This window comes from Salvia hispanica, chromosome 6, assembly GCF_029641045.1.
Source record: "Salvia hispanica isolate PSC_SH4W2 chromosome 6, Shi_PSC_v1, whole genome shotgun sequence".
In the NCBI taxonomy this organism is placed as follows: Eukaryota; Viridiplantae; Streptophyta; class Magnoliopsida; order Lamiales; family Lamiaceae; genus Salvia; species Salvia hispanica.
This window is the reverse complement of record NC_142697.1, coordinates 3651628-3676827: the sequence shown is the minus strand read 5'-3', so window position 1 is coordinate 3676827 and position 25200 is coordinate 3651628. Positions and strand designations below refer to the sequence as shown.

Sequence of the window (25200 nt, the reverse complement as noted above, 5' to 3'; positions counted from 1 at the left end):
TTTCTTTTTATTTTTTGAATATTTGCAAAAGATAACGAATTTATGGGCGTCTTTGTTCGCTTTCCAATTTCCATTTCTTTTCTGGCTCTAAGCTTGGCCTCAGAAAATGAATCTATCCATTCGGGAAAAAATTTATCCATTCGTATGTGAATTTTCAGGATGGAAAGATAAAACAAGGTAACCAAGGAGATGATCTTTTTTCTTTTTTCTTTTTTTTTTTTATTTGTCAGATATTTTTATGGAGTAGACATCACTGGTTAATTTAATGATAGAATAATATCATACGAGCCCACGTGTCTAATTTAACTTTCAATAAATTAAAGACAAAAATATGTATGTTGCATCAATACAGAAATAATTAAATAAGACAAAAAGAATTCAGGTTGTCCACTCGAAATACATGTTAATAAGGGATTAATTATGTTTTGGCTAAGGTTTAATTAGGCTGGCCGGTTCTGGTTCTAACCGGATCGGTTAATCGATTTTAATTTTTCATAAATCTTAGAATCGGAACCGGAACCGAAACCAGTCGGTTCCGATTTGGAACTGATCGGTTAAGAACCTGTCGATTCCGGTTCCAAATCGGAACCGATGTATAATTTTAATCCGAATATATTTATAATTTTAAATAGTTCAATACTACAAAAATAATAATTAAACATCTAGAAATATACTTCCTCCGTTTCTTCATAGTTGAGTCATTTTTCCATTTCGGGAAGTTTCTTCATAGTTGAGTCATTTCTATATATGATAATTTTTTTTTTCTCTTACTTTACTCTCTCTTACTTTATTCTCTACTTTATTCACTTTATACTTTATTCTCTCTACCTTTTCCTCTCTCTTACTTTTTTATATATTTATTTAACACATCCAATATTCCTTTATAAAACTTCGTGCCGAAAAGTTTCGCCTCAACTATGACGAAACGGAGGGAGTAACAAATAATACCTAAAAATTCAAAAAAATACACAAAAATTACAAACCAATAATGCAATAATATTCATGTATGGGTAGGAGTGATGTCAAGTGGAGTAGGTCGAACAAGTCTATTTTTTAAAAAAAATATAGGAGTTCTATAATTTAACAATTTTTTAAAAAAATGAGTTTTAAAATTAAATTACATTTTCTCTTTTTTTAGCTAAACAAATATTCAATGGAATTTCCAATACTAATTGATCTTGTTGTGACTTTTTGGATTATAATGGAACAATTAATAAATTATTCACGAACAAATTAAAATCGTATGTTAAATGAATTGTTACGTAAATTTATTATGAAATTAAATTTCTATTATATGAAATGATATTTTATTTGCATAAGTTCTTTTGGAAATTAAAAACAAACTTATGACGCTCTATTCATAGTAGTTAATTCATAAAAATTGGATTAGTTCATAATAATTGTAGATTCAAAGTATCATGGTCTAAAAATCACTCAATGTTTCAAATTATTATACTTCAATTTAATATTAATTCAATTAAGTTAGAATTATTAGTATATTAAATTATATAAAAAAATTAAATTGAATTATAATCCGGTTCCTAAACAGTTTCGATTAGAATCAGAACTGGTTTATTTAAAAAGTTAGAACTAGAACCGGAACCGATTTTCCGATTCTCGGTTCATCAATTAACTGATCGGTTCCGATTCCGATTTCGGTTAATCGAAAACCGGATAACCGTTTAAGCACCCCTAGGTTTAATAATAATTGGCATTGAAATTTATTAATTTATTAATCTCAAATAGAGAAGAGAGCATTCGCAATGGTTAGCCCGCCGAGATGCGGACCTGTCCCGCTGGGATGGACCGTCAATAGGTTGTCGTTGCAGTGGTCTCATCCCGAGGGGCTCCTTCCCATCTGGTAGGTTTAAAGCGCACAATGACGTGACCCGCTCCCAGCTGCGCAGTGACGTCCACTCCACCCTCCGCGAATGGGCGTCATTTTGTTTGTTGGAAATTTGATATAAAAAAATAGGAAAAAATCAAAAAAATAAAAAAGAATTCTCACTTTCCCAATATTATTGTTTCATTACCGTTATTTCAGTTTTTTACTCCCGTACCATAGAACAAGTTATCATATTTCATTTTTCGCCCGTCTAATAGAAATAGTTCATATCCATTTATGACAACATTTTTCTCATTCTCTTTTACTTTAGAATGAACTACATAAATAGTGCATGATTTTTCACTTTCTCACAAAAATGGTACATAATCTTTGTATAGCGTTTTTGTACTTCGTGACAAAAATAATCTTAGGTACCAAACATGTGATTTTTGAGTAATAGAGGGTATATTTGGAAATTTCAAGTAAATAGTACCAAAAATGTGATTTTTTTTTCTTTCTTTGTTCCTTTTTCTTCTTGGTTTCTAGAGTGAACTATACAAATGGTCTATGAACTTACTATGCGCTTCGCACGCAAACGGTACTTGAACTTTAAATATATCATGGATAGTCCTTGAACTGATGTGTAATCACATTTATGGTACTTTTTCATTATTCGTCACAATTTTGCATTAAAAATGCCCCCAAGATATGGAGAGTATTTTTGGACTTTCATATCTAAGTATTGGATATGATATTATCTCTATCTCTATCTCTATGTTGAGTATTGAATATGATATTTTCTTATAAAAAGAGGACAAGCCTCAAAAGACTAAGTCTTCATTATTTTTTAGATCTTTTAAATTGCTTTTTTTTTTTTTTTTTTGTAAGAGTATGAGAATGAATAAATGATGATTATTCCTTTAATAAGATGTGAAAACTGAAAAGAGGTTTTTGTGTAAAATCAGCCGCACTAAGTATGTAATCCAACAAACAAATCCAGAGGGAAAGAAATTGTAATTTAGGGATTTCTCTGAAATCTGGATGCCAATGATCTCCACCGTTACAGCGCCGGCCGACACGGCGGAGGACGGTGTCCCTGCATTCCAAGCCCTCACACCGCCGGACTATGACGCCCTTCCTCATTCTCCAAACCTAGAAACCCTCCCTCCGCCCTTCCTCAACTCAATTTCCGAACTGAAACACTTCTCCGCCGCGATGTCCGCCTTCCTCCGATGCTACGATGACCTCCACACCCACCTCCAATCCATCAACGCCTCTATCTCCGCGATGCTGCCGCCAGAACGCCCTCACATTTCCCAATCGAAACCCCGAGCTCCAGCGGAGAAACACCAGGAGGATAAAAATAAAATCCCCTCGAAATCAGAGCTCGAGGGCCTCTGCAAAGCGATGTGCAGCCGCGGCGTCCGGAAATATCTGGTCTCTCATCTGTCTGATCTCCCAATGCTGAAGGAACAAGTGCCGAACGCGTTGAGGCAGGCGCCAAACCCTTGGAAGCTTGTTTTGGAGTGTTTGGGCAAATTCTTTTTGCAGGGGAGTAAGGCCTTCACTAGGAACTCCCCGATGATCCCTGCTCGCGAGGCATCTATTTTCGTGTTGGAGTGCTTCTTGTTGATGATGGGATTGGGTGTTGCCGGTGAGAGCGATAATGGGATCTTGGACATTGGGAAAGCGGACAAGGAGGAGGCGGATGCTGCAGCCGTGGCGTGGCGGAAGAGGTTGATGACTGAAGGCGGTTTGGCCAGGGCTAACCAGATCGATGCGCGGGGGCTTTTGCTGTTTGTTGCGTGTTTTGGGGTGCCGGCTGTGTTTCATGTTGAGGATATGCGGGATTTGGTGATTGCGGGGAATGCCAAGGAGATTGTCCATGTGTTGCAGAAGTCTCATTTGCTTATGAATAAAATTCTGGGTAAAATTTCTCTCTCATTGTTGATTTAGAGCATGTGTAGTTTAACACTATCTGATAAAACACTGTATAAAGGTTGTGATAATGTAGTATGTGTGTACCTATGTGGTCTTTTCTGTCACAAGCCAGGGATAGGCGAGGCTTCGCATTTTAGTTGATGTTATGAAGAAGTAGAACTAACAGCTGCAAAAATGGTCAAAAGTGAATCATTTTTGCTGATATAAGCAAGGAAAATTCTGAAAAGAAGTGTATAATAGGCTCAATTGATGGAGAAGATCACTTTAATACTTTATGCTCATAGCCAGAATTGATGGTATATGAGTCCTATCTTGCATGCCTGCGGAGCTCTATGTTAGAATAATAGGACTATACATGGAGCCTAATAACGGTTGAGGATCTATTTCCTATCAAATGCTGTCAATACCTTCCGAAAATGCTAAGTACACTCTTCTTATCTGTAAGGTTATAAGCGCTTATGTTAAATTAAAGCATTTAAACACGTTCTCACACCAGTCAACTCTCCTAGAATTCTGAAGTCGGTGTTGATGCAAAAGTTAATCATAAACCTCATAGTCACTAGCTCTGTACTAATTATGATCACTACAATTTGAGATGTCTTTTTATTCAATAAACTTCGGATGCGATAGAAGAATCCAAATGTATGCCCTAGACTGCACACAATGAAAATATAGATAATCTAAAGTATATGCCCTAGAATGAAAATACTTTTTTCATAATATCACAACCCCATTTGAACATTATAAGGTGCTAATTCCTTGGTAAGATTCCCAATCTATTATTTTTGGCATTGTCTCGTTTGAGTCCCTAGTGGAAGTTTTAGGATCTGTCTCTACTCTTTATGCAAGATGAGGTAGAAACTTATAATGAGATAATTTAGTCACATCATCTTTTTGCCTAGTGCTCTTCAATAGATTTTTCTACTTTGAGTCTTTGAAACAATTGAGTCTTGTCTTAGGGTGGATTTGAACCATCTTCAGTGACACTCCATACGTTGTGAGAGTTAATACATAAGCTCATGAGGTTGATCCAATAATTGAATTTTTATTCCTTTAAATGAGGCATGGATGAAACGATATAGTGCTGGCCATTTCTTACCCTCTCTCTCATACATCGAACCCTACATCTATTGCTCTCTAAAACCCTACCTCCACCGGCTCCAGCGCCATCCGGCCACCTCCTGTTCAGCCTCTAACACTGCCCCAGCGCAGCCCCACCACCCCAGCCTCTAAGACTATTGGTAGTAGATAGAGGGAGTAATATGTTTTTATCATTTTCTGAATTTTTGCATTTTAGTACCTTGTCTCAGGTTTTCCCGTCATAAGCTGTCATACGCCGTAACATCATTGATAACATTGTTTATATGTGCACTTTTTCCCCTTAAATGTCAAAACGCCTTTGTTTTGATACTTGGGTGGAAAAGAATTTGACATTTGTTTCTCTCGTTCATCTCTCTCTTTGTGCAAATTGACCACAATAAATTAGTTCTACAACTCAGCTGCATCATTCTCATATTCTTCAAGGGCATCCTCCTCTTTGCACAATTATTACTTTGGGAAAAGAAGAAACTGACCATTCAACCATGCATACCAGAAACATTTGCTTGATTTTTTGCTTTTCAATTAGCTAAGAAATCCTTCAGAAACAATTGATAAAGAAACCTAAAGGCCATCTTGTTTTTATTTTTTTTGAACCTAATCAATGTTTTTGCTGCTTACCAAGTCGTCATGTATCTACCTCTTCAAAATCTTGATTTGAAGCCGCCCTTAAAATTTCCACGACCAATTAGTTTTGGTGAATAGAGGGGAGGGAGTGGATGCATTGTGATTGTTGAGACAAATTGAAGGTGAATAAAATTAGGCATACTATTATGAGCTGCATTATGGTGCTTGATTGCTTGATCTGTAATAAGGAGTTTTGTAATGTGTTTGATGAGAGCAAAAGAGAGGAGGTCTTTAGTGAGAGGCTGAGAGCAAAAGAGAGGAATTAATTCTCCTCCATCCTCAATCTTGGTTACCCGAAATATCCAATTTCCATACTTTGGCTGATTTTCTGCATGTGCAACAATTTTACAGAGATAGTTGAGGAGATGATGAAGAAGAAAATGGAAGTAGATGCTGTTGATATTGTTTATACATTTGGCCTTGAAGAGAGGTTTAATCCACACACAATTTTAATTTCATTTCTACAAGAATCTAGTGAAACTTGGAAAAAGTCAAAAAAGGGACCACAGGGTTCACCAGCTACACTTGTAAGTTAATAATCTAATACTGTGTAATAATTCATAAACAGTTTGTGTCATCCATAGAATACTTCCCTTTCCCCTCGAAATCGGTGGACATTTTTGATCATGGTGTTTTATTTTATCCCTTCATGCAGAATGCAGCAAATAAGAAGCAGTTGGATATTCTGAAATCTATCAGGGGGTGTTTGGAAAGGCACAGCATTGATCCTGCAAAGCTTCTTCCCGGATGGCAAATCAATGAAAAAATTGTAAATCTAGAAAAAGACATCACTGAATTTGATAGGAAATCGGAAGTAGACAAAGCATCTCAGAAAAGAAAACCGAGTGAAATCGAGACGCCAAAAGTCCAAGATGCAAAACGTGTGCGCCATGTTAATCATGGTACACAGCAGCAGAAAGCTAGTGCTCATGTTGATAGCAGAAGGGGTTTGTTGGATAACAGACATTCTAACCGTGTCAATAGTTATGCTGCTCCAGCTGTGATGTATGGAGGACCTGGTGCAGGGTTACTACCAGAAAGTATGATTCCGTCTGGAGTTGGGGCTGCGAGCCATGGTGGCATGCTTCCGACATATGCTCATCAGGAGCCAGTTTTGGCTGATCCAACAGGGCAGCTTAACCGTGGCACTCATCCCTACATGTGGCATCGGGATTCAGCCATACACGAAAGGTATACTAGCCAACCTCCACCTACAGGGCTAGGGTTGACTTCCTTATACAGGGCATCATCATCCGTTGACAGCTTCCCAGGGAATACTACCTCATTAGTAGGTCATGGAAATCGGGGTTCTACATCTGATCTATATCAGTTTGCTGATTCTATAGCAGAGAGTGAATTGCATCCGAGTAGTGTTCCTCGGAGTGGGGTGTCTGGTTCTAGTGTTGTACCGTCTCATCTTTCATCATATTTTTACCAAGCTTAGTTACAGTCGTTCTATAGTACATGTGATGATATGTTGCTCCTTGTGCTCTTGATTTAAACTTGTCCTCTCTCCCTCCCATTCTAGGTGGAGCATTTCTTATTCGGCACGGAATTTTATATAGTGTTGGTTTGTGAGTTAGATGTAGAGAGAATGAAGTAAGAGAGAAAAAGTAGAGAAAGTGATGTTTCTATTTTTAAGAAATGTGTCATTTAGAATGGGATATCCCAAAAAGGAAATCGTGCCACTTAGAGTGAGACGGAGGTGATGTGTCCCTTGCTTTTCAAGAATGTCTATAATACTTGCAGAATGCCCACTCAAGTAAAGGTCTCACATAAACAAAATGACGCAACTATTCTTATGTTCACTTTTGCTAAAAGGAGAAAATATCAAACATTTTAATGTTTTACACAGACTTCACTGTAATGGACATGATCATCACATTTATACTTGCCATTAATAAAATTCTATTTTCATAAAACTACAAACGACCACTTTTCAACGAGCGCAATTTTTTTTTAAATGACAGTTAGATTTCTCCTAAGAATATAACCAGTTGAAAATTCGATTGAAATAGCAGGAATAGCTCGAAAAATCTAATACTACATGACAGCGAAGACACGTTTTTCCTGTAAGTAGCTGCAGAAATTCATGTTTTTTTTGACAAGTACTACATTGCTCGCAGTCGCAGCAAACTATGTCTCATAAATACTAGGATGTTAGCAAGTGCTCTCCTTGCCTATTCATAGCTACTCTGAAATCTTCGTCCGAGAAAATATCAAAGATTACAACCACAATTTCGCAACATGAAGTGGGCATTAATCATGACCAGGAGGATACCCGATGAATACTGAGTGCTGAATATTCATATGGAACAAACCTATTCCTGAAATGAAAAATGTAAACAGAGTATCTGTTAGATTCATATGTTGAGAGAACAGATCAAAACTGATGGGCTCCATATAATCAATTATATGAGGGGAAATTGGTGAGAGAGAAAATGAGAAAATAGAAACATGACATCCAGTATTCTTACGTAATTGTTAATTTTTGCTTTCTGCCACAAATTAGATAAAGATTATTTTCAATTATACCTACACATCTATCTATTATGTCAATCGTAGACACTTTTGATGCACAGAGAACTCTATTAGGGGTAAAACCTCACATGAACAATGCAGATTTTATCTCTTCTAAAGAAGAGACAAACATTTGTGCAGGTTCACACAAAAATGGGCGAAGCCTACACACTCAACTGAAATGCTCAATTTTCTTCTTTTAGGTCATTCATTTTGTCCCATCTTAAAGTATTAGATATTTTAGTGAAACTCATCGCACCTATATGATCAGCAATTCATACTAGTCCTTAAATAGCTTCAAGACAGCAAATTTAATTTTATCACAATCTAACAGTGGAACAAGCATGAGTGCAGCTAAACCAAAAGGACCACAGGTCCACAGTCTATACACATGTAACATTTAAACATGAATATACCTCTTCCATTTCTGATGCCTCATCTTTCTTTTCTTCAGACTCACTTTCTTTAGGTTCATTATTCGCTTCTTTTTCATCTGTGATCATATTATCCTCCTGTTCAGTAGCCTCACCGTTAGGTGCATTGCCACCATCACTGATGTTGAACTCAGCTGGAAGCTGTCCTGATTTTAGTGCCTGCATTCAAGAAATATTAAAACTCTTGTGGTAAATTTCTAAATGAGGTAGGTGGGGAACGAGAACATGAAAAAAAAATCAATATAGACTAATGGACAAGGACGAAAATCAAATATTTTTTGTAAAGGAGTGGCGGGTTGTATTTCATAATTCAAAATTCGACTATCCTATCCTATTTGTATTAAGGGTTGTGAGATTACCTGTTCCAGTCTTGCCACCTCTTCAAGAGTTTGTGAATTCACAATGGCAGCCTGCAAAGTATAAGAGAAATTAAGGAACAATCGATGGTGAGAGAAAAATATAACCAGGTGGACAGTTGGATAGAGGAAAAAGAAATCTCAATGCATTTTGTTTTCTGAGACAAATCTGAAAGCATTCTACAATCAGCCAAAACCCATAATATACGAAAAACTGCTTAAGCCCATCATTTAAAGGGAAAGAATATGAGACACTCCAATTTCACTCACATTTATTACTCCCTGTTAAGAATTGGCATGTTCTTTTACCCTTTCTAAGTCTAACACTTGGCATGTCACAAATATAAATTTCTGCAGTTACCACCAGACTCATGGTGACCCTTGAAAGATAGGGAGAGTGACAAAAGTCTCAAAAAATATAGAATATTCATATACCTTAATAGCCAAAATTTGTTCTGGTGTAGGTGCAGCTGGTTTAGCTGCCTGTTGATCCCTTGCAGATTCTTGGGTACTAGGAGTCTCAGCAGGTACAACCTTAGCAGATTGCCTTTTAACCTCTTCTTCAGCTTCTTCTGATGCAAACAAAGTTTTGGCTTCAGCACGCTCCTGTATGATGTGTAACAGTATTTTGTAAAGTCAGACCAAAAAATACTTCAATATAGTGTGAAGCAAATTGAATAAACAGAGCAGGGTAAACTTGGAGAAAATGAGAAACAAGTTAATCCCCAAACAGAAAGAGGTCTGTAATGAACTAATGATAATGTTTGCACTCTGTAATGGCACTATAAGCATAAAAGAGAGAAAGGTTATCTGCCCATAAAGTAACAGTCATAACCTATAATGTAAAGTGACTTAGCTATAACGCAATTTTAACATAGCTCAAATAAGCTATAATAAGATACAACTTGAACATTTTATACATAGAAGGGTGCACCATTATAATATGATTCTTCTCAAAGAACATCCAGGACAGATGTAATCATGTAATCAGTGTTGTTATGAGCACGGGGCCCACCAGGGCTAATAGGTAAAAACTCAGGTTGTGGGGCGATGGGGCAACGGAACGCAATAAATATGTAATTATGTTGAATATTCACAATGCAATAGTATGAATTAACCGTGAGAAGTTTCTTCTCTGGTACTAGGATCAGCAATTCAATAAACTTGTAAGGAGTAATGTTCCAACAACTTCACTTGTCCTAATCCATATCAAACTTTCAGTTTCTTCTTACCACTTTGGCCAAGCCAGAAAATAACAGAGAAAATTACAATTTAGCAGTTGATATTGGAGGTGGGTGACATGGCAAGTCAGGAGTCTCAACACTTCCAACAAAATTATTCAGTTTATCAAAAAATGCTATTGCAGAGGCTTCATATTCTGTAAATTCAGAAACACCATTAGTTCCTTATACATTGAGCAAACTAGGACACAAACAGCTGCAATTACAAGGGCTAAAATGCATGCATCATTGTATTTCCTTTTAACCATGATATCAAAACAAGGGATTTCATCAGCTCCGAAGAAGTGATGAAATAAAGAGTATACAAAACACAAGCAGTAAACATTTGATTGATATAACCCCTTGAAACCTAACTGTAATATATTAGGCTAATAGAAATTTAAATATTTAATGAACTCAGTAACTTCTGGTTTGTGTAACTGAGTTTTGAACACAAGGAACCCAGTTTTAAGACCACTGAATCATATTTAAAATCAGACACCGGAAATTCGAGTATAAAGTATCGACATAGTGCAGCGGATGCTTAACATTTCAAGTTACTGCCAAAGTATCTTAGAAACGGAGATTTTAATTACATAGTATAGGAATCTATTCTTCCCCCCGAACCCGCTACAAAGAAAGATGTTCACTTCTTAAAATATCTTATATATGTACTATGTAGGAGGAAATAGAGGAAGGGGTCAGATTTATCCCGACAGAAGAAAGAGTAACAACACAGTTTATAATGCCACAGGGGCGGGTATAGTAAAAAACAATAATACGAAAAGCAAAAGGGGGATATGAAATAATCATAACAGATCCATCGGATGGACATCAAGTGGTTGATACATTTTAGTTCCAAATATATAATTTGGTCAACTTAAATTATTATTCATTTTCATATATTTCCTAATTTTCATTTTTCATGGTGTCAAATTTTGACATTAAAGCACAAAAGAAATGTATATACTGATATACTCAGATCTTCAAACACAAGATCCAGCATAAAACCAAAGGTGAATGACAACCGACTGAAGCCTATTATATTTAAAGAATCAAAATTTACATTTCATCCAAAATTACTCACAAATGTATGATTGCATGCCACCGATGTTTAACTTATATTGCTTCATTTGGTGTCAATTTCTAATAAACAAGCATGTCTTCCAAAGACAGTCAACTCCCAACCTCAATGACACACCATTTTTGTGGCATTTCAAAACATCTTAAGTGCAGCAGAACAATGGGATATTTATATTTCAAATACTAACCTTTTGTTTTACTTTCTTAAAGTCCAGAACACGCAAGGACTTCAACTTGTGGATAACATACAGACGGTAATTGGGTTTTTTCGTGATATTGTTGTCAAGCAGACTAAGGAACTGCAGCTTGGGAAGTGATGCAAGGGGATCAATCTCAGCCAAGTTAGTTAACCTATTGTTGGTGAGGACCAAGGTGTGCAGTTTCGGTAAAAACTCTGCCCAAATTCCAAAACAATAACTATATAGCTCAAGATTTCTTATATAAAATATGTCTAAAGTAGCAAAATTGAATTTGCTCAAGTAAAAAAGAAAATAGGGTTTATACCTCCAAGGTTAGGAGTGATGCGAGTGATTCGGTTATTGTTCAATAACAAGGTTCCAAGGCGATTCATGAGAGGGAAGTTCTCAAGCTTGACAATCTCATTATCAGATAAATCAACGGTGTCGAATTGGTCCTGTTAAACGGAAAGTAAAGCAAAATCACAAACGGAAACTAAACATACTCATCGCTAAATGCCAAATGAAGTAGAAAGGGGAAACTGTTCACCTCAGTAGCACCAACGTTCTCTATAACAGGAATTTTGTTGCCTGCTCGGAATTATAGAGAGAGAAACATACACAAGGAGTTACAACACAGAAACATTATGCTAAAAAGAAAGTAGGGTTTGGAAAAAAAAAAAAGAAGAAGAAGAAACCTCGGAGATCAAGTTCTCGCTCGCGAACGGCATTGAAGAAATGGGGGCTTTTCCAGATCAAATCCGCCGTCAATCTCACCATTTTATCACCTCTCTCTCTCTCTCTCTGCCGGCGGCAACAGCAGGATTCAGAATTAGAGGTTTAAGAATCCGAATAGAGGGATCCGAACCCGGATTAAATACTCCACTTTTGAATAAACTTAATAATGGGATTCATTTATTGGATAGTATTAATCAATTTACACCAACCTTTCTCTTATGTAAAAATTGATGGAAATATATCACTACTCTAAAAATAAAAAATCTCTAATCTCACTTGTTTTATCATCTTTTCTCTCGTCTATAAGAGTACAGTACTATATTATCTTTATATAATTCTCTAAACACAATTTTATGGAAAAAAAAAGCTGTCTCAAATAACATGGGACAGAAAAAATACTGTATAATCATTTCAAAACTATGACTCTTTAATTTTGAAAAGGATGAATAGATAATGATTACATGGATGACTAAACAATGTCATTTCGCGCTTAATAAACTAAAAAAAATAGTATAATTTTATTCAAATCAGGGAATTGAATTATTTTTAAATTTCATAACATGCCACTTAAATTTGGAGAGCTACATGACACACTAAAATTTGATCAAACTAATGCTAGGAAGTCAGTGGTTCGGTTAGGGACCGAACCGAACGGTAGTTAATCAACTACCGAAATTGACAATTTTAATAACTAAAACTGTAATTGGTTCGGTTTTCGGTTATCCGGATGAAACCGAAATTGCTTAAAAATATAAAAAAACGTGGAAAATGTTGTTGCAAGCTGTCGAACCCAGGCTAATGCGCAAGGAAAATGCCCAACCAATCATTTCGTGTATATAGTAACATGCCACCTATTCAATTGAATAATGTGTAGTAGTAGCAATTAAAATAGTTACGCCATTATGCAAAACACTTCTTTGCAGATAATTCTATTTGTTGACCATATAAATTCCTTTTGATTTGGATATAATTATCAACATATTTTCCAGTTTTAACTCCATTTATGCTCTTCTTTTCCCCCTCTACCTGGTCTTAGCTGGTTGTAGCAATTATCAATTTCAAAGTTTAAATGGTTGAATATATATAGCGGAGAATCATTCACCAGCCTAATTGAGATGCTCAGGTTAGGGAACTTCAAATGGTCAGGAGGAACAAACTATTATGTAAGTACAGAAAAGATAAATTTTTATATTGAAAGTTCAGAAAATAAATTATGACTGTAGTATACATGATTTGCTGTATATCTTACAAAACTATAAAAAATATGTATATGGAATACTAGTTTACAACAAGGTGGTAACACTATGGAGAATGAGGGCTTCAATTTACGCCCAATATAAATATGAATCGATTATTTACATGTTGGGTTAAAAAATATACAACTCGATCTCCTTATAATTTGGAGCTACTATCGGATAATTCGATCCTATTTGATTTGTTGGTGACGACCGGATTCCCAGAACTATCGACATCGATTACAGCAATGTCACCAGCCTTGTATTCATCAGAGAGTAGAGATTCACTTACCAGATCTTCAATTATAAGTGTGACTGCTCTTCTGAGAGGCCGAGCCCCATAGCTCCGGTCATAGCCTTGTTCGCATATCAACTCCATAATCGCTTCTGATACCTCCAGACCGATATCCAAAGAAGCCAGACGATCTTTAACTTCAAGTAGCATTATATCCAATATTTCAAGTAACTGGAACGAGGGGAAACAGTTCAGAAGTGTGATTCTCATGACTTCGAAGTTTGCATTTATATCCCAACAGATATAAGAAATGAAAAAAATCACTAGCCAAACCTGAGGTTTCTCAAGAGGACGAAACACCACTACTTCGTCTATTCTGTTTAGTAATTCTGGGCGGAAATAACCCTTTAGCTCTTCCACCAGCAATGCTTTCAGCCCACCATATGATGCTGACTCATCTTCATTGGTAAAAAAACCAAAGGAGTTGTGTCTGCCCTTAGCAATGGCAGCAGATCCCACGTTGGAAGTCATTACTACCAGTGCGTTTTTGAATGATACTCTTCGACCCTATTGAATGAATCTTTAGCAGATTAGTGGTGCATGAAAAAATAAGGCCATTTTCTAAATAATCATTAGTGGAAAGAAACCTGAGAGTCTGTTAGGTGACCATCTTCGAACAATTGTAGCAAGATGTTGAATATATCTGGGTGAGCTTTCTCAATCTCATCCAACAGCACAACAGTGAACGGCCGTTTTCTTATAGCTTCAGTTAGAGTGCCTCCTTCTCCATAACCGACATAGCCAGGAGGAGATCCGATTAGCTTGCTTACAGTATGCCGCTCCATATATTCACTCATGTCCAATCTTAGCATGGCAGACTCCTACAAGATAAAAGTAGAAAAGTATTTTACTTTCACAAACCTAGTCTTGATGCATTCAAATTCTCATATCAGGGTTTGAACTTGTGAAGATCATAATAAAAGAAGGTGTAGCAAGGAATGATTTTCTTACAGAACCAAAATAACTTGCTGCCAAAGCTTTAGTGAGTTCAGTTTTCCCAACACCAGTAGGGCCACAGAAGAGCATCGCAGCAATTGGTCTATCTGGGTCATTCAGGCCTACGCGGGATCTTTTCACAGCCCGACAAATAGCAGTGACAGCCTCATCTTGACCAACAACTCTTTTCTTCAGCTGCTCATCAAGGCCCACCAGAAGCATTCTATCATCAGCTGTTAGTTTGTTAACTGGGATTCCTGACCAGAATGAGGCAACAGAAGCTATATCCTCAGGCCCAACCACTGTAATTCTGCAAGAGATGTAAAGACTAAGTTCTTAGCTAATCTAGGATCAGTCAGAGATGACATAAGGCAGAACACATACTCATTATCTGAGGAAGAGGATACCAAAGACGGATTATTAATACGTCCTCCATTCTCATCCAAGCTTGAGCTGTCATCATTTTCTGCCACTGTTGTTGCCAGTGACTGGTCAAATGCAAGAGATCAGATACGGGCATTTGAATATTAGAAAGAGTCAGCAGAAAATATATATATAGCACTTGTAACAATGCGCAAAACGTATTTAACATACTGCTTCATGCATGGCCTGCACCGTTCTAATTTCTTGCCAATAATCACTAGGTGACTTTGAAAGTACAGAAGTTCGCTCTTCCTTTTTGCGCTTGGATGCTTTCATTCGAGCTCTACTTCCAGCCTCATCGATAAGATCAATAGCTTTATCGGGAAGATGTCTATCTGGAATATATCTAGCAGACAGATGTACAGCAGCATTAATGGCCTCCAAAGTGTATAAACATTTGTGGTGGGACTCATATTTTTCACGCAAGCCCATCAGTATCTGAACAGCGTCGGCCTAGAATATGTTTGAAAATACATCAAGGAGCAATAGTCAAAATGTGACAGTTTTGAGTAATGTGTGTATCCTGATTGTCAATAAAGATGATCTCAAACCTGACTCGGTTCATTAATCAAAACAGGTTGGAATCTCCGTGCCAATGCTTTATCCTTCTCAAAATGCAAGCGGAATTCATCCATAGTTGTGGATGCGATACACTGCCACAAGAAATTAAAAATAAAATAAAAATAAAAATGCAAGCAAATAAAATATAAAGATCTGCCTAATTCTTTGCAAATGCATCCAGCAAGACAACCAACATATTCATTCTCTAAAAGGCCAACCCAGGAAACAATATCCTTTCATCTTTTTTTTCATGTTCTTCGATGGTCAGCAGTGTATACATTATAGACTTAATGAAACGAAAGTAACAATGATTACACCCACAGAAATGTTGTAAGGCCAGGTACTGATACCAGAGATTGGTGTGCAGAATGCAAGTAGCTGTATGATATTTGTCTGTGGATAGAGGAGGTTTCCCTGTTTCCTGATGATCGTCCCTTGTTCTGATGCCTTTTAGTCGTTGAATCATTATTTATCTGTTTATTGTTTTAAGGAGTCTAGTTAGTAGTTTGTTATGAGTCTTTAGTAGCTTCTTATAAACAGGACTTTGTTTCCTACATTTTATTTGTTAAGGAGTATAGTTTGATTTCATTTGTTGTCGCCTTCTCAGAGGAATGACCTCTTTGTCCTGAGGCAGGATATTTATCTATGTTCTATTTCCAGCAGCACCACCTTTACTCCATATCAATTTGGTGTGGTGAATTATGGTGTTAACCTGAAGCACATAATCAAGGGTTGATGGATTGGAGACAGCGGTGGAACAACTTGATACCAAGTTCGATAGCATCGATGCCATGTTCAACGACATCATCACCGAATCCAACACTTAGTGCCAACTGCCAAGAAGTGAGATGTACAATTCTGCAGGATATACGGGTCAGGTGATGACCAGGGTCCAATCCACATGGGGGATCTTCCCTGTGTTGCAGGGTTGCATCTGCCACCTTCACTTCGTGCAACCCCTTCGTCTCATCCAACCCTCCGCCAACATTGTGACTCCGACAGCACCCCTTTTTCATTCCTGCCCAGTTGTTCCACCATTTCAGCCCCCATCCCTGCCCCCTGCCCCCTGCCCCAGTGTTTCATCCCAGCAGCCGCTACCCACTGACAATTTTATCTTTTGCCGAAAGTTTCAACCATCTTCTCGGTTCAAAGTGCAGCATCTGCTTCCTCTTGTTTGTTGCCATATATTCTTTTGTTCTGCATTCTGACTCTTGTCCGGAAGCGTGAGTATGAGACTCCACCAGACAAAGAAACGTGTTTATATTTTGACCCCAGCCTTGAGGCATGGCTGTTTTGACAGTGGGGCAGTTGATATTGATCATCCAAGGATAGAGAACGTTTCATGTTCCCTGCAGGTCGTCCCTTGTTCTGTTATCTTCTAGTTGTTAATTAATTTATTTAGCTGTTTTTTTTTGGTTTTAAAGAGTCTAGTTAGTACTTTTAGAGATAGGTTTTATCTTTTAAACTTGTCAGAAAGAGTTTTATTTCATTAGGAGTACTCAATAGCTAAATAAATAGGGCTTTGTTTCCTATATATTCTATTTCTTCAGTAATATAGTTTGATTAGCACATTTGTTGTGGCCTTTTTGGAGGATGGACCTCTTTGTTCTGTAAGGAGGAGATTTATTTTTATTGTATATTATCGTTCTGTTCTTCCTTTTCTTTCTTCTTTTCTGTTATATTTCCAGCAGCATCCCCTTTACTCCATAACTCTCTAGTAGGTATGCATCTTAAAGAAAAATAATCTTCCAAATGATGCATCAACTAGAAAGATTAAGATACAAGTATACAACACAGAAGGATACACTACAGACTTTTCACCTGAAATTCACTCCGTCCAAGTGATGGCTTCAATAGATTGGCTATATCCAGACCAGAACCCTTATTTGCCCGTCCAACTGTGCCGGAACCAATAAGCGTGTGGACCTCATCAATAAATAAAATTATATTTCCTGAAAAGAGGCAACATCAAGCTAAGACATGATCTCAAAGTTTTAAGAATCCATTCACACTCCTAATGAAGTGCTTACCTGACTGTTTAATCTCTTTTATTAACATGGACAGACGTCCCTCTAACTCTCCCCTCTCTTTTGCACCTGCTATTAGGAGACCTATATCCAAAGATAATATACGCTTTTCCTGGACAAAAACACAAAATGACAAACCTCAGCAAGCAACATTCCTAGTAGTAATCGATTATAAATAGTAATTAAATAATACTCCCTATGTCCCATTAGAAATGAAACGTTTTCCTTTTTGGGTTGTCCCAATAAAAATTAAACGTTTCCTAAAATGGAAACAACACTATCTCTACTTTTTTTCTCTCTTACTTTATACTCTCTTCATTCACTCACAAAACAACACTGCATAAAATCCTAGGTCGGAAATCAAATGTTGCATATTTATTGGGACGGAGGAAGTATGTTATTGTGTGTTCAGATCAAATATGATAGAAGAATATTAAAATGCTCGCAAGGAAAATTTATTTGGATGGCCTAAATGACGGATTAAAGAAGTTGATTAAAACATGATCTTACTCCAAAATTACATCTACTCCCTCCATCCCACTATAATTGAAGCATTTCTTTTGGGCATGAGATTAAAGAAAATGATGGTCAGTGAGTTAAGTGGAGCGAGAATAAAGTAAATAATAGAAGAGAAAATAAAGCATGATAGAGAATAAAGTATGAGGGATTAACTTATTGCTCTTTGCCAAAAAAAATTAAGAAATGACTCAACTATAGTGGGACAACAACAAAAGGAATAGTACAACGGAACTACAATGGGACAAAGGGATAATTTTTCATAATTTATCTTTCGGAGCTTTAAAACTTAAGAAGATAGTAATTAAAAACTTGTAAATAGCTTACCTCAAACATCTTATAAGCTGTCGTAATAAGTTTATAAGCTCAGCAAAACACATTCTAAGTTTAAGTAACACCCATCTAAGTATGTAACCATGCATTTGACTATCTCAGAATATACTAGAGTAACATAAACTTTGAAGAAGACTTTTGTCTTTTGTAGAGAGTAAACCCACCATTAGAAGGACGGGAACAGTCCCATCAGCAATATTTAGAGCCAGTCCTTCTGCAATAGCTGTCTTTCCAACCCCAGCTTCACCAAGAAGAATTGGATTACTCTTGGTCCTTCGGCAAAGAATTTGAATGACCCTCTGTACTTCAGTATCTCGACCAATTACAGGATCAATGGATCCCTGGCTAGCACGGGCAGTAAGATCCACACAGAATAGGTCAAGAGCTTTTTTCTCTGTTAAAAGAGTAGTGAATCTCAATGTAATTATTGTGTTTCAGAAAAACTTATCCAGAAACACCATGGAATAACAGGTAATATAGATCCTGACCTGTTTCCCTTTCAGGGGATTTCGACTTGTTGTTTTTCTCAGGAAAGATATTTCCCTGTAACTTTTTGAATGCAGTGGAAGCTGGTTCTCTTCCCTCTTTGGCAAGCTCTCCTTGAAGTCTGGAGACTGCCGCTGTTGCCAAACGGTTTATATTGACACCTAATCTGAAACCATTTGAATCTAGTTCAAGAGATAACACATGAAAATCACTAAGCAACTATGTCCTCTTCAACTCAATTAGCATAAAGCGATGCAGAAAAATAGACTCAGTGAATTACGAAATAGCATCGTTATTTTGATTTCCAAATCCTTCCCAGCTTACATGTTGTGGCCACATGAAATAAACAAGTTTAGAGGAGAATTACCTACGCTACATATTTTTTTCAGGTTTCTATTATGATCCAATATCAAATATGTAGCATTGACTAAGAAAACCTTGACAGTTGACATTTTATCGGATAAAGATAATGGAATTATTGTCCTCTAAACATTTAATTGTATTACCTATAAGGTAATTACATATTCTGAACGAATGGATCAAGAAAGTATTAGCTATAGACATGCTAAAGTCGTCTATAAGAACAAACCATTCACATTTGAGGTTGGCAAAATATATTGTAGGCATGTAAATAGAGAGACAGCTACTACAAACCACACATCCAAATGCAGAAACTAACTAGAATACACCAATATGCACAAAGGGGGAAGCAATGAGCATCACAGAAAAGATTTTCTCCTTAGAAGCATCAGCCAGCTTAGCACAAGACAATCTAACCATCACATAAAAATTGATCTGCTACATCAGGCGTATGTATTTACTCCAAGAAAACTAGATCGAAATCCCTACATGGCTACATACACTCTCAATCACATACCATAGAAACTAAAAAATGATGCAAATTGCAAGTAATGAGAAAGTCAATACAATGCTAAAATTGTTGAATAAACACCGGAGTACCTCTTAAGCACACGGTTAGCATTGCCATCATCGACGGTGAACAATCCAACAGCGATATGCTCCGGTGCTATGTAATTATACCCCATAGTCCTGGAGTAGTCAACCGCAGCCTCAAACACGCGCTTCGTGCTAGCAGAAAACGGCACATCCGTAGCTGAAGTCTCCGACTGCTGCAAACTCCCGTCGCTGTGATTATCTTCCTCCCACAAACTCCGCACAGCAGCTCGTGCAGCATCAACGGTAATGCCAGATCCGAGGAATCCACCGGAGGCGCGATCCTCAGCAACGAGGCCTAGCAACAGGTGCTGCGTGTAAACCATGTCCTTGCCCATAGCCTTGGCTTCTCGCTGCGAGAACATCACCGCCTTGATCGATCTCTCCGTAAACTTCTCGAAGATTCCTGAAACCACGAAAAACGAGCGCCTCCTCGTCTTCTTCAGAGCACCTGCGTTATTCCGATTGAATCCGCAATTTTGAGCAAGCGAGAGTCCGAAATAAGAAGAAGAGCTGCTGCTGGTGCTGCAAACACTAGAAGTGGCGGCAGATGGAGGGCAATTAGGGGGAAACGCTACTAATTTATGGCGACGGCGGTGCGCGGCGGATGCAGAAACACGGCGGATCGGACCGGAACTGAGCACGGAGTTGACGGAGAGCGGCGGTGAACACGACACCTCCATTAAATTTGAAATTATGTACAAAAATAAATATTGAAGATGAATGTGTGGTTAAGAAAAGAGAGGAGGAGGAGGAGGAGGAGAAGAAGAAATCAATAGAAAAATGAAAAATGAAAAATGAAAAATGAAGTTTATATAGGGGAATAGTTGGCGTATGAAGAAGGATCTCTACATATACAGAAAGATGGAGAAGAAAGGTATTGAAGGAAAGTCAAATGATCACGGCAGCGCAGCGCAGCACAACAACACAACACACCCCAATTTTACTGTATTTCATATACTTTCTCTTTCGCTCGTCGGTCAATAATGTCTGTGTGCCCAAAATTTATGACAAATTTAAATTAATTTCACGTTTATTACATGATTATTATGCATTAGGGTAATTTTATTGGTTTGATTATTATTCTACAAGTGGATTCAGATTGTGACAAGTTGATTACTAATTTACCAGCGTAATTCTAAATTACAGTTGATCAAATTTCAGATAGCAAGGTTAGGAGTGGCTACAAATATATCTTATCGAAATCACCGTACCTATAGCTTACCGAAAATTCGATATGTGAAAAAGTCATATATTTACCTTATCAAAATATTCGGTATACCTTATTTTCAGTATGACGAATTTTCATACCAATACATACCTCATTTTCGGTATACCGTACTCTTGGGGTATTACCTGACTTTCAACATCAACGAAAATAGAATATTTGAGTTTTTTAAGAATATTATTTATAGTATTTGATAATTTAAAAAATATATTAAATATATTTTATATATGATTATAATTATATTTCATAGTTATAATTTAAAAATTAATAAAACATATTTTATATATACTATAATTATATTTACTCCCTCCGTCCGGCATTAGGAGTCCTGAAGATCGGTAGTTAGACTGTGTGCAAAGAAAAAGAATAACAAGTTTCTTAGGTCCAGCAAATCCGCTAGATCACAGGGTCCAGGAGCTCACTGGTCGTTGGAAAATCTCGGCCGTCGGACACACATAATACTTCTTCAAAAACCCTCAACCACTTATACTAAAACTTAGCACAGGGAAGTAGGGATCGATCCCACAGAGATGGATGCGTAATGAACATGCTCAAGGATTTGGAAATTATTTTTGGGTTGGCTGCTGCCACGCATTTTTGGGTTGAGGAAATTAGACTAAACTTGGAATTGAAATCTGTTACGCTAACAGCTAGATCTAGGCAAAACAGAAATCATGCATGTAAAATGAAATCGAGACAATCACTAGATCCAAGAAACTATTCTAAATTACCTAGACCTGAGAAATAAACTGACGGTGAGGACCATGACTGAAAAAGCAGAGTACGGACGAAAAGCTGGTAAAACAACTAACTAAAGTACTAACTAACAGCGACATCATCTTCTTCAAATCAAATTTCACAAAAACTCAGAAGAAACAGGTACAAAGCGTAATCGGAAAACAGAGCAGACTGGATTTTAGCGATTTAACGAAAAAAACAATTACGAACTAAGCAGATCTACGGCTACTAGACGAAGTAAAACAGAAAGTAAACAGAAAACTCAAAATCCATGCACAACTCGACTTCCCCTATTCAGATCCAACCTCGGATGCTAAATCCACTTTGGATCCAAGCATCCGACACAAACTACAGCCAAAAACATTCCATAACTACAAAATCATCAAACAACCTCCGATCAACAACAACACCACAGATCTACCACCAAATTCCCCAGATCAAGCACCAAAGTGACAAAAACAGAGATTAACATGCAACTTGCCGAAATAAAACTTCAAACAAGAGGATCAACGTAGATCAACACGAGATAACAAAAATATAACAGAAACTAAAAGAATGCATAGATAATCAGTAACAGCAACAACCAAATTGACTTCCAAAAGTGAAGTTCGAACGAAATAAAGTGCAAAAGAACCGAAAGTAAATAGATTGTATCTTCGCCCTCACGCGGACGGTGTTACGACGGACTTTCTCTGAAGATGAGACCCTTAAAACCCTAAACTACCCTAGAACTCCCATTTCCCAAGTGTGTGTGTTGTGTGTGAGCTAAGAGCGAAAAATCGTATATCGTGTGTGTTGCATGCTCCTTTATTTATAGGCGTTGAAGTGGGGCCCAGCGAGGTATAGATAGACTTTGTTGCCCTCAGCTATTGACTCCCTTCTTCTAGCCTCCTTTTCCTTCAATTCTGCTCACTTTTTTCCTTCATTCCTTCGCTAGCCCGTTTCCTCCAGCTTCTCCTGGATCTAGCGATTCTGTCGCACACCTGGCTTAAAAACTGTGTTAGACCCAGTAAAATATAGTGCTTTTCACTATATAACCGATGCATGAAATTAGGCTTATCAAACTGCTCACACTTAAACCATACTTGTCCTCAAGTATAAAGACAAGAAAAAAGAATAAGGCGAATTTCAAAGCAAGGTTATCCCCTGACCGACTCTTTAGACTCTAGACAGACTCCTAGACCTAGACACAACTTGAAACTAAAACACTTAAAGAAAAACACATAAACACATAAACACATATGCATGAGCTAGCTTCAACTTTTAGGCAACCGTCCCCACAAGATTAAGGTCAATCCAACAGGCTGCACTCCTCCAAATAGGCCCTTTCCCTTCCTCTACGTAGCCAATCTGTCAGTTCGTCAAGATAGCCTCTAACTCACCCAATTGTTGGATTCACTCGATCACTCATTCCTCACCAGGGATGTTAGGATCGATTCTCTCTTAAGTTATTGCCACACCACTGAAGCGTCGGGTTATGAGAGTTTCCTCCTCTTTTCCTGGGTCAGGTTATTATTGTTCCTGCCCTTAAACAACTTCCCCCTGGACTTCGTCCAGCTTATACCTCCTTCTTTTTTTATTTTCATTTTTTCCTTTTCTCCTTTTTTCCTTTTTTCTCTGGACTTCGTCCAACTTATTCCTTCATTTTCCTCTTCTCTCCTCTGGACTTTGTCCAGCTTATAACTCCTTACCCTGGACTTCGTCCAGCTTATACCTTCATAACCCAATTCCCCTTTTTTTTCTCCTTCATGACTATTCTCCCTAAGCATTCAGTGGCGGCCCCTTTACATGTGTTAGCTCGAAGTTATTTAAGGCTTATAACTCGCTTTTATAGTAGGGCTTCACAACTAAGTAAGTGAAGGCATCCTCTATCGTTCTTGCTTCATTCAGATTGACTTGGCTTATTAAAGGAAAAGACTTCTAAGTTGAAATACCTCCTATTTTCAATTATTTCACTAAGGAGATCATGCCGTATTATATTCACTGGCTCATGCGACACAAACAAAAAAACTAGACCTAAAGACTCTTATCATGCTGACGATTACATGCATTGACTCCTCTCCCCCTCCCACTTCACTCAAGCTTGTCCCCAAGCCATCGTCGTGAAGGGGGGAAACAGAGAGATCAATGCAACACACAACAACAGTTTATGAAATTAAAAACTTCTCACACTTAGACCGAACTACGGGCTAAGTGGGAGAAGACTCAACAAAACAGAAAATATAAACTTCTCACACTTAGACCAAGCATTGGGCTAAGTGGGAGAAGACACAACAAAACAGATAGCATTTAACAAATGGACAACAAATACAAAGACAGATAACTGAAAGCAAAAATTAAAAGTTACTTGGTCATGGGGGTGATTCACTTCTGGGGCTGGCTCCCTCGAGAGCCGGACTGGGGTGGGATTCCGGGTCGGGCCATCTTCACTTTCTTTTTCGCCGGCTGCTCTGGCTCCACTTCTTCCTGTTCTGGCTGGTCGGATACTGGCTTCTTCATCAGAGACTTTGATTTTGTTGGGATTGACACTTGCTTGGGGACGGGTGGGGAGACCATCTGCTTGAGCGGTTGCGGTGGTCGCTGGACGGAGGGGCTGCTCTGGATGGGTTGCTTGACTTCACTGCTGGACCCGGGAGTTACCTTCGACTGGGTCAAGGGGAGTGTCTTCTGCAACCATTTCATCATCTTCATTACAAGGTCCACCGCCTCCGTCATGCGCTCGTTCTGTTTGGCGGATTTCACCGCCAAATCTGCAATATTGCCCCTCAGGGTCTTCACCTCCTCCCGGCTCCCGTTCAATTCTTTTCTTATCCCTCCAAGTTCCTTCACCATTTCCTTCCTCATTACCTGTATCTCTTTTCTCACATCCTGAATATCCTTCCGCAGCTCTTCAACTTCTTTACTCGGCATGGCCTCCGCAACCTCCTCTGTCTCCGCCTTCCTACCGTGTAGAAGAAGGTTTGTTTTCCGTGCGCTTGAAGCAACCCCTTATTGAAAAAGTATTCAACACTGAAAACCTCAGGGGGTTCGCACATTACGACTAAAGGTGCGGCTTTGGCTATCTTCATTTCAACGTTCCGCTGGAGGTAGGCGCCTAGGAGGTGGCAGGTATACATATGTCGAGCAGGGTTGCTGGTCATTTGATGACATACTTGAGCCAGCCAATAACCCAGATGTACCTTAACGCCCTTTGCCATGCACCAAGTGAAGTAAAGGTCGGTAGTTGTAAAAGCTGAATTAGCAGTTCCCATTAAGTTGTAGCTGATAAACGTCTGAGCAAAACGGAGGATTCTGTCCTCGATGTGAGAAGCCTTGGAGTAGCTTGACTTGAATGTCCCTGCCTTGGAGTGGGTGATCAGTTCCCATGCTGCTTGCACTTTAAAACCCGGCGTATTCTTCGGCACACCGATCATCCTCTCGTTCCATATTCCTTCATCATCCTCAGCCAGG

At 38.0% G+C, this 25200-nt stretch overlaps 3 protein-coding genes across 3 annotated transcripts; 1 reads left to right on the top strand and 2 right to left on the bottom strand.

Moving 5' to 3' along the window:
* Positions 1-2744: 2744 nt before the first annotated feature.
* LOC125189735 (protein FRIGIDA) lies at positions 2745-7073 on the top strand. The gene is made up of 3 exons (XM_089060938.1): positions 2745-3752; positions 5843-6018; positions 6147-7073. The coding sequence occupies exons 1-3, from the start codon at positions 2867-2869 to the stop codon at positions 6933-6935; spliced, it is 1851 nt and encodes a 616-aa protein (XP_088917064.1). The 5' UTR covers positions 2745-2866; the 3' UTR covers positions 6936-7073.
* A 442-nt stretch (positions 7074-7515) lies between these two features.
* LOC148923073 (U2 small nuclear ribonucleoprotein A'-like) lies at positions 7516-12165 on the bottom strand. Its single transcript, XM_089060939.1, has 8 exons — positions 11979-12165; positions 11831-11871; positions 11609-11738; positions 11293-11498; positions 9237-9407; positions 8805-8855; positions 8428-8604; positions 7516-7818 (listed from the first exon to the last, which is right to left on the bottom strand). The coding sequence occupies exons 1-8, from the start codon at positions 12058-12060 to the stop codon at positions 7813-7815; spliced, it is 864 nt and encodes a 287-aa protein (XP_088917065.1). The 5' UTR covers positions 12061-12165; the 3' UTR covers positions 7516-7812.
* Positions 12166-13186: 1021 nt separating this feature from the next.
* LOC125189155 (chaperone protein ClpD, chloroplastic) lies at positions 13187-20718 on the bottom strand. The gene is made up of 12 exons (XM_089061130.1): positions 19791-20718; positions 18833-18996; positions 18509-18738; positions 17499-17607; positions 17290-17420; positions 15459-15560; positions 15079-15360; positions 14869-14972; positions 14500-14794; positions 14136-14369; positions 13822-14055; positions 13187-13719 (listed from the first exon to the last, which is right to left on the bottom strand). Exons 1-12 carry the CDS (start codon positions 20465-20467, stop codon positions 13411-13413), a joined length of 2871 nt encoding a protein of 956 aa, XP_088917256.1. The 5' UTR covers positions 20468-20718; the 3' UTR covers positions 13187-13410.
* Between the last annotated feature and the right edge of the window lie 4482 nt (positions 20719-25200).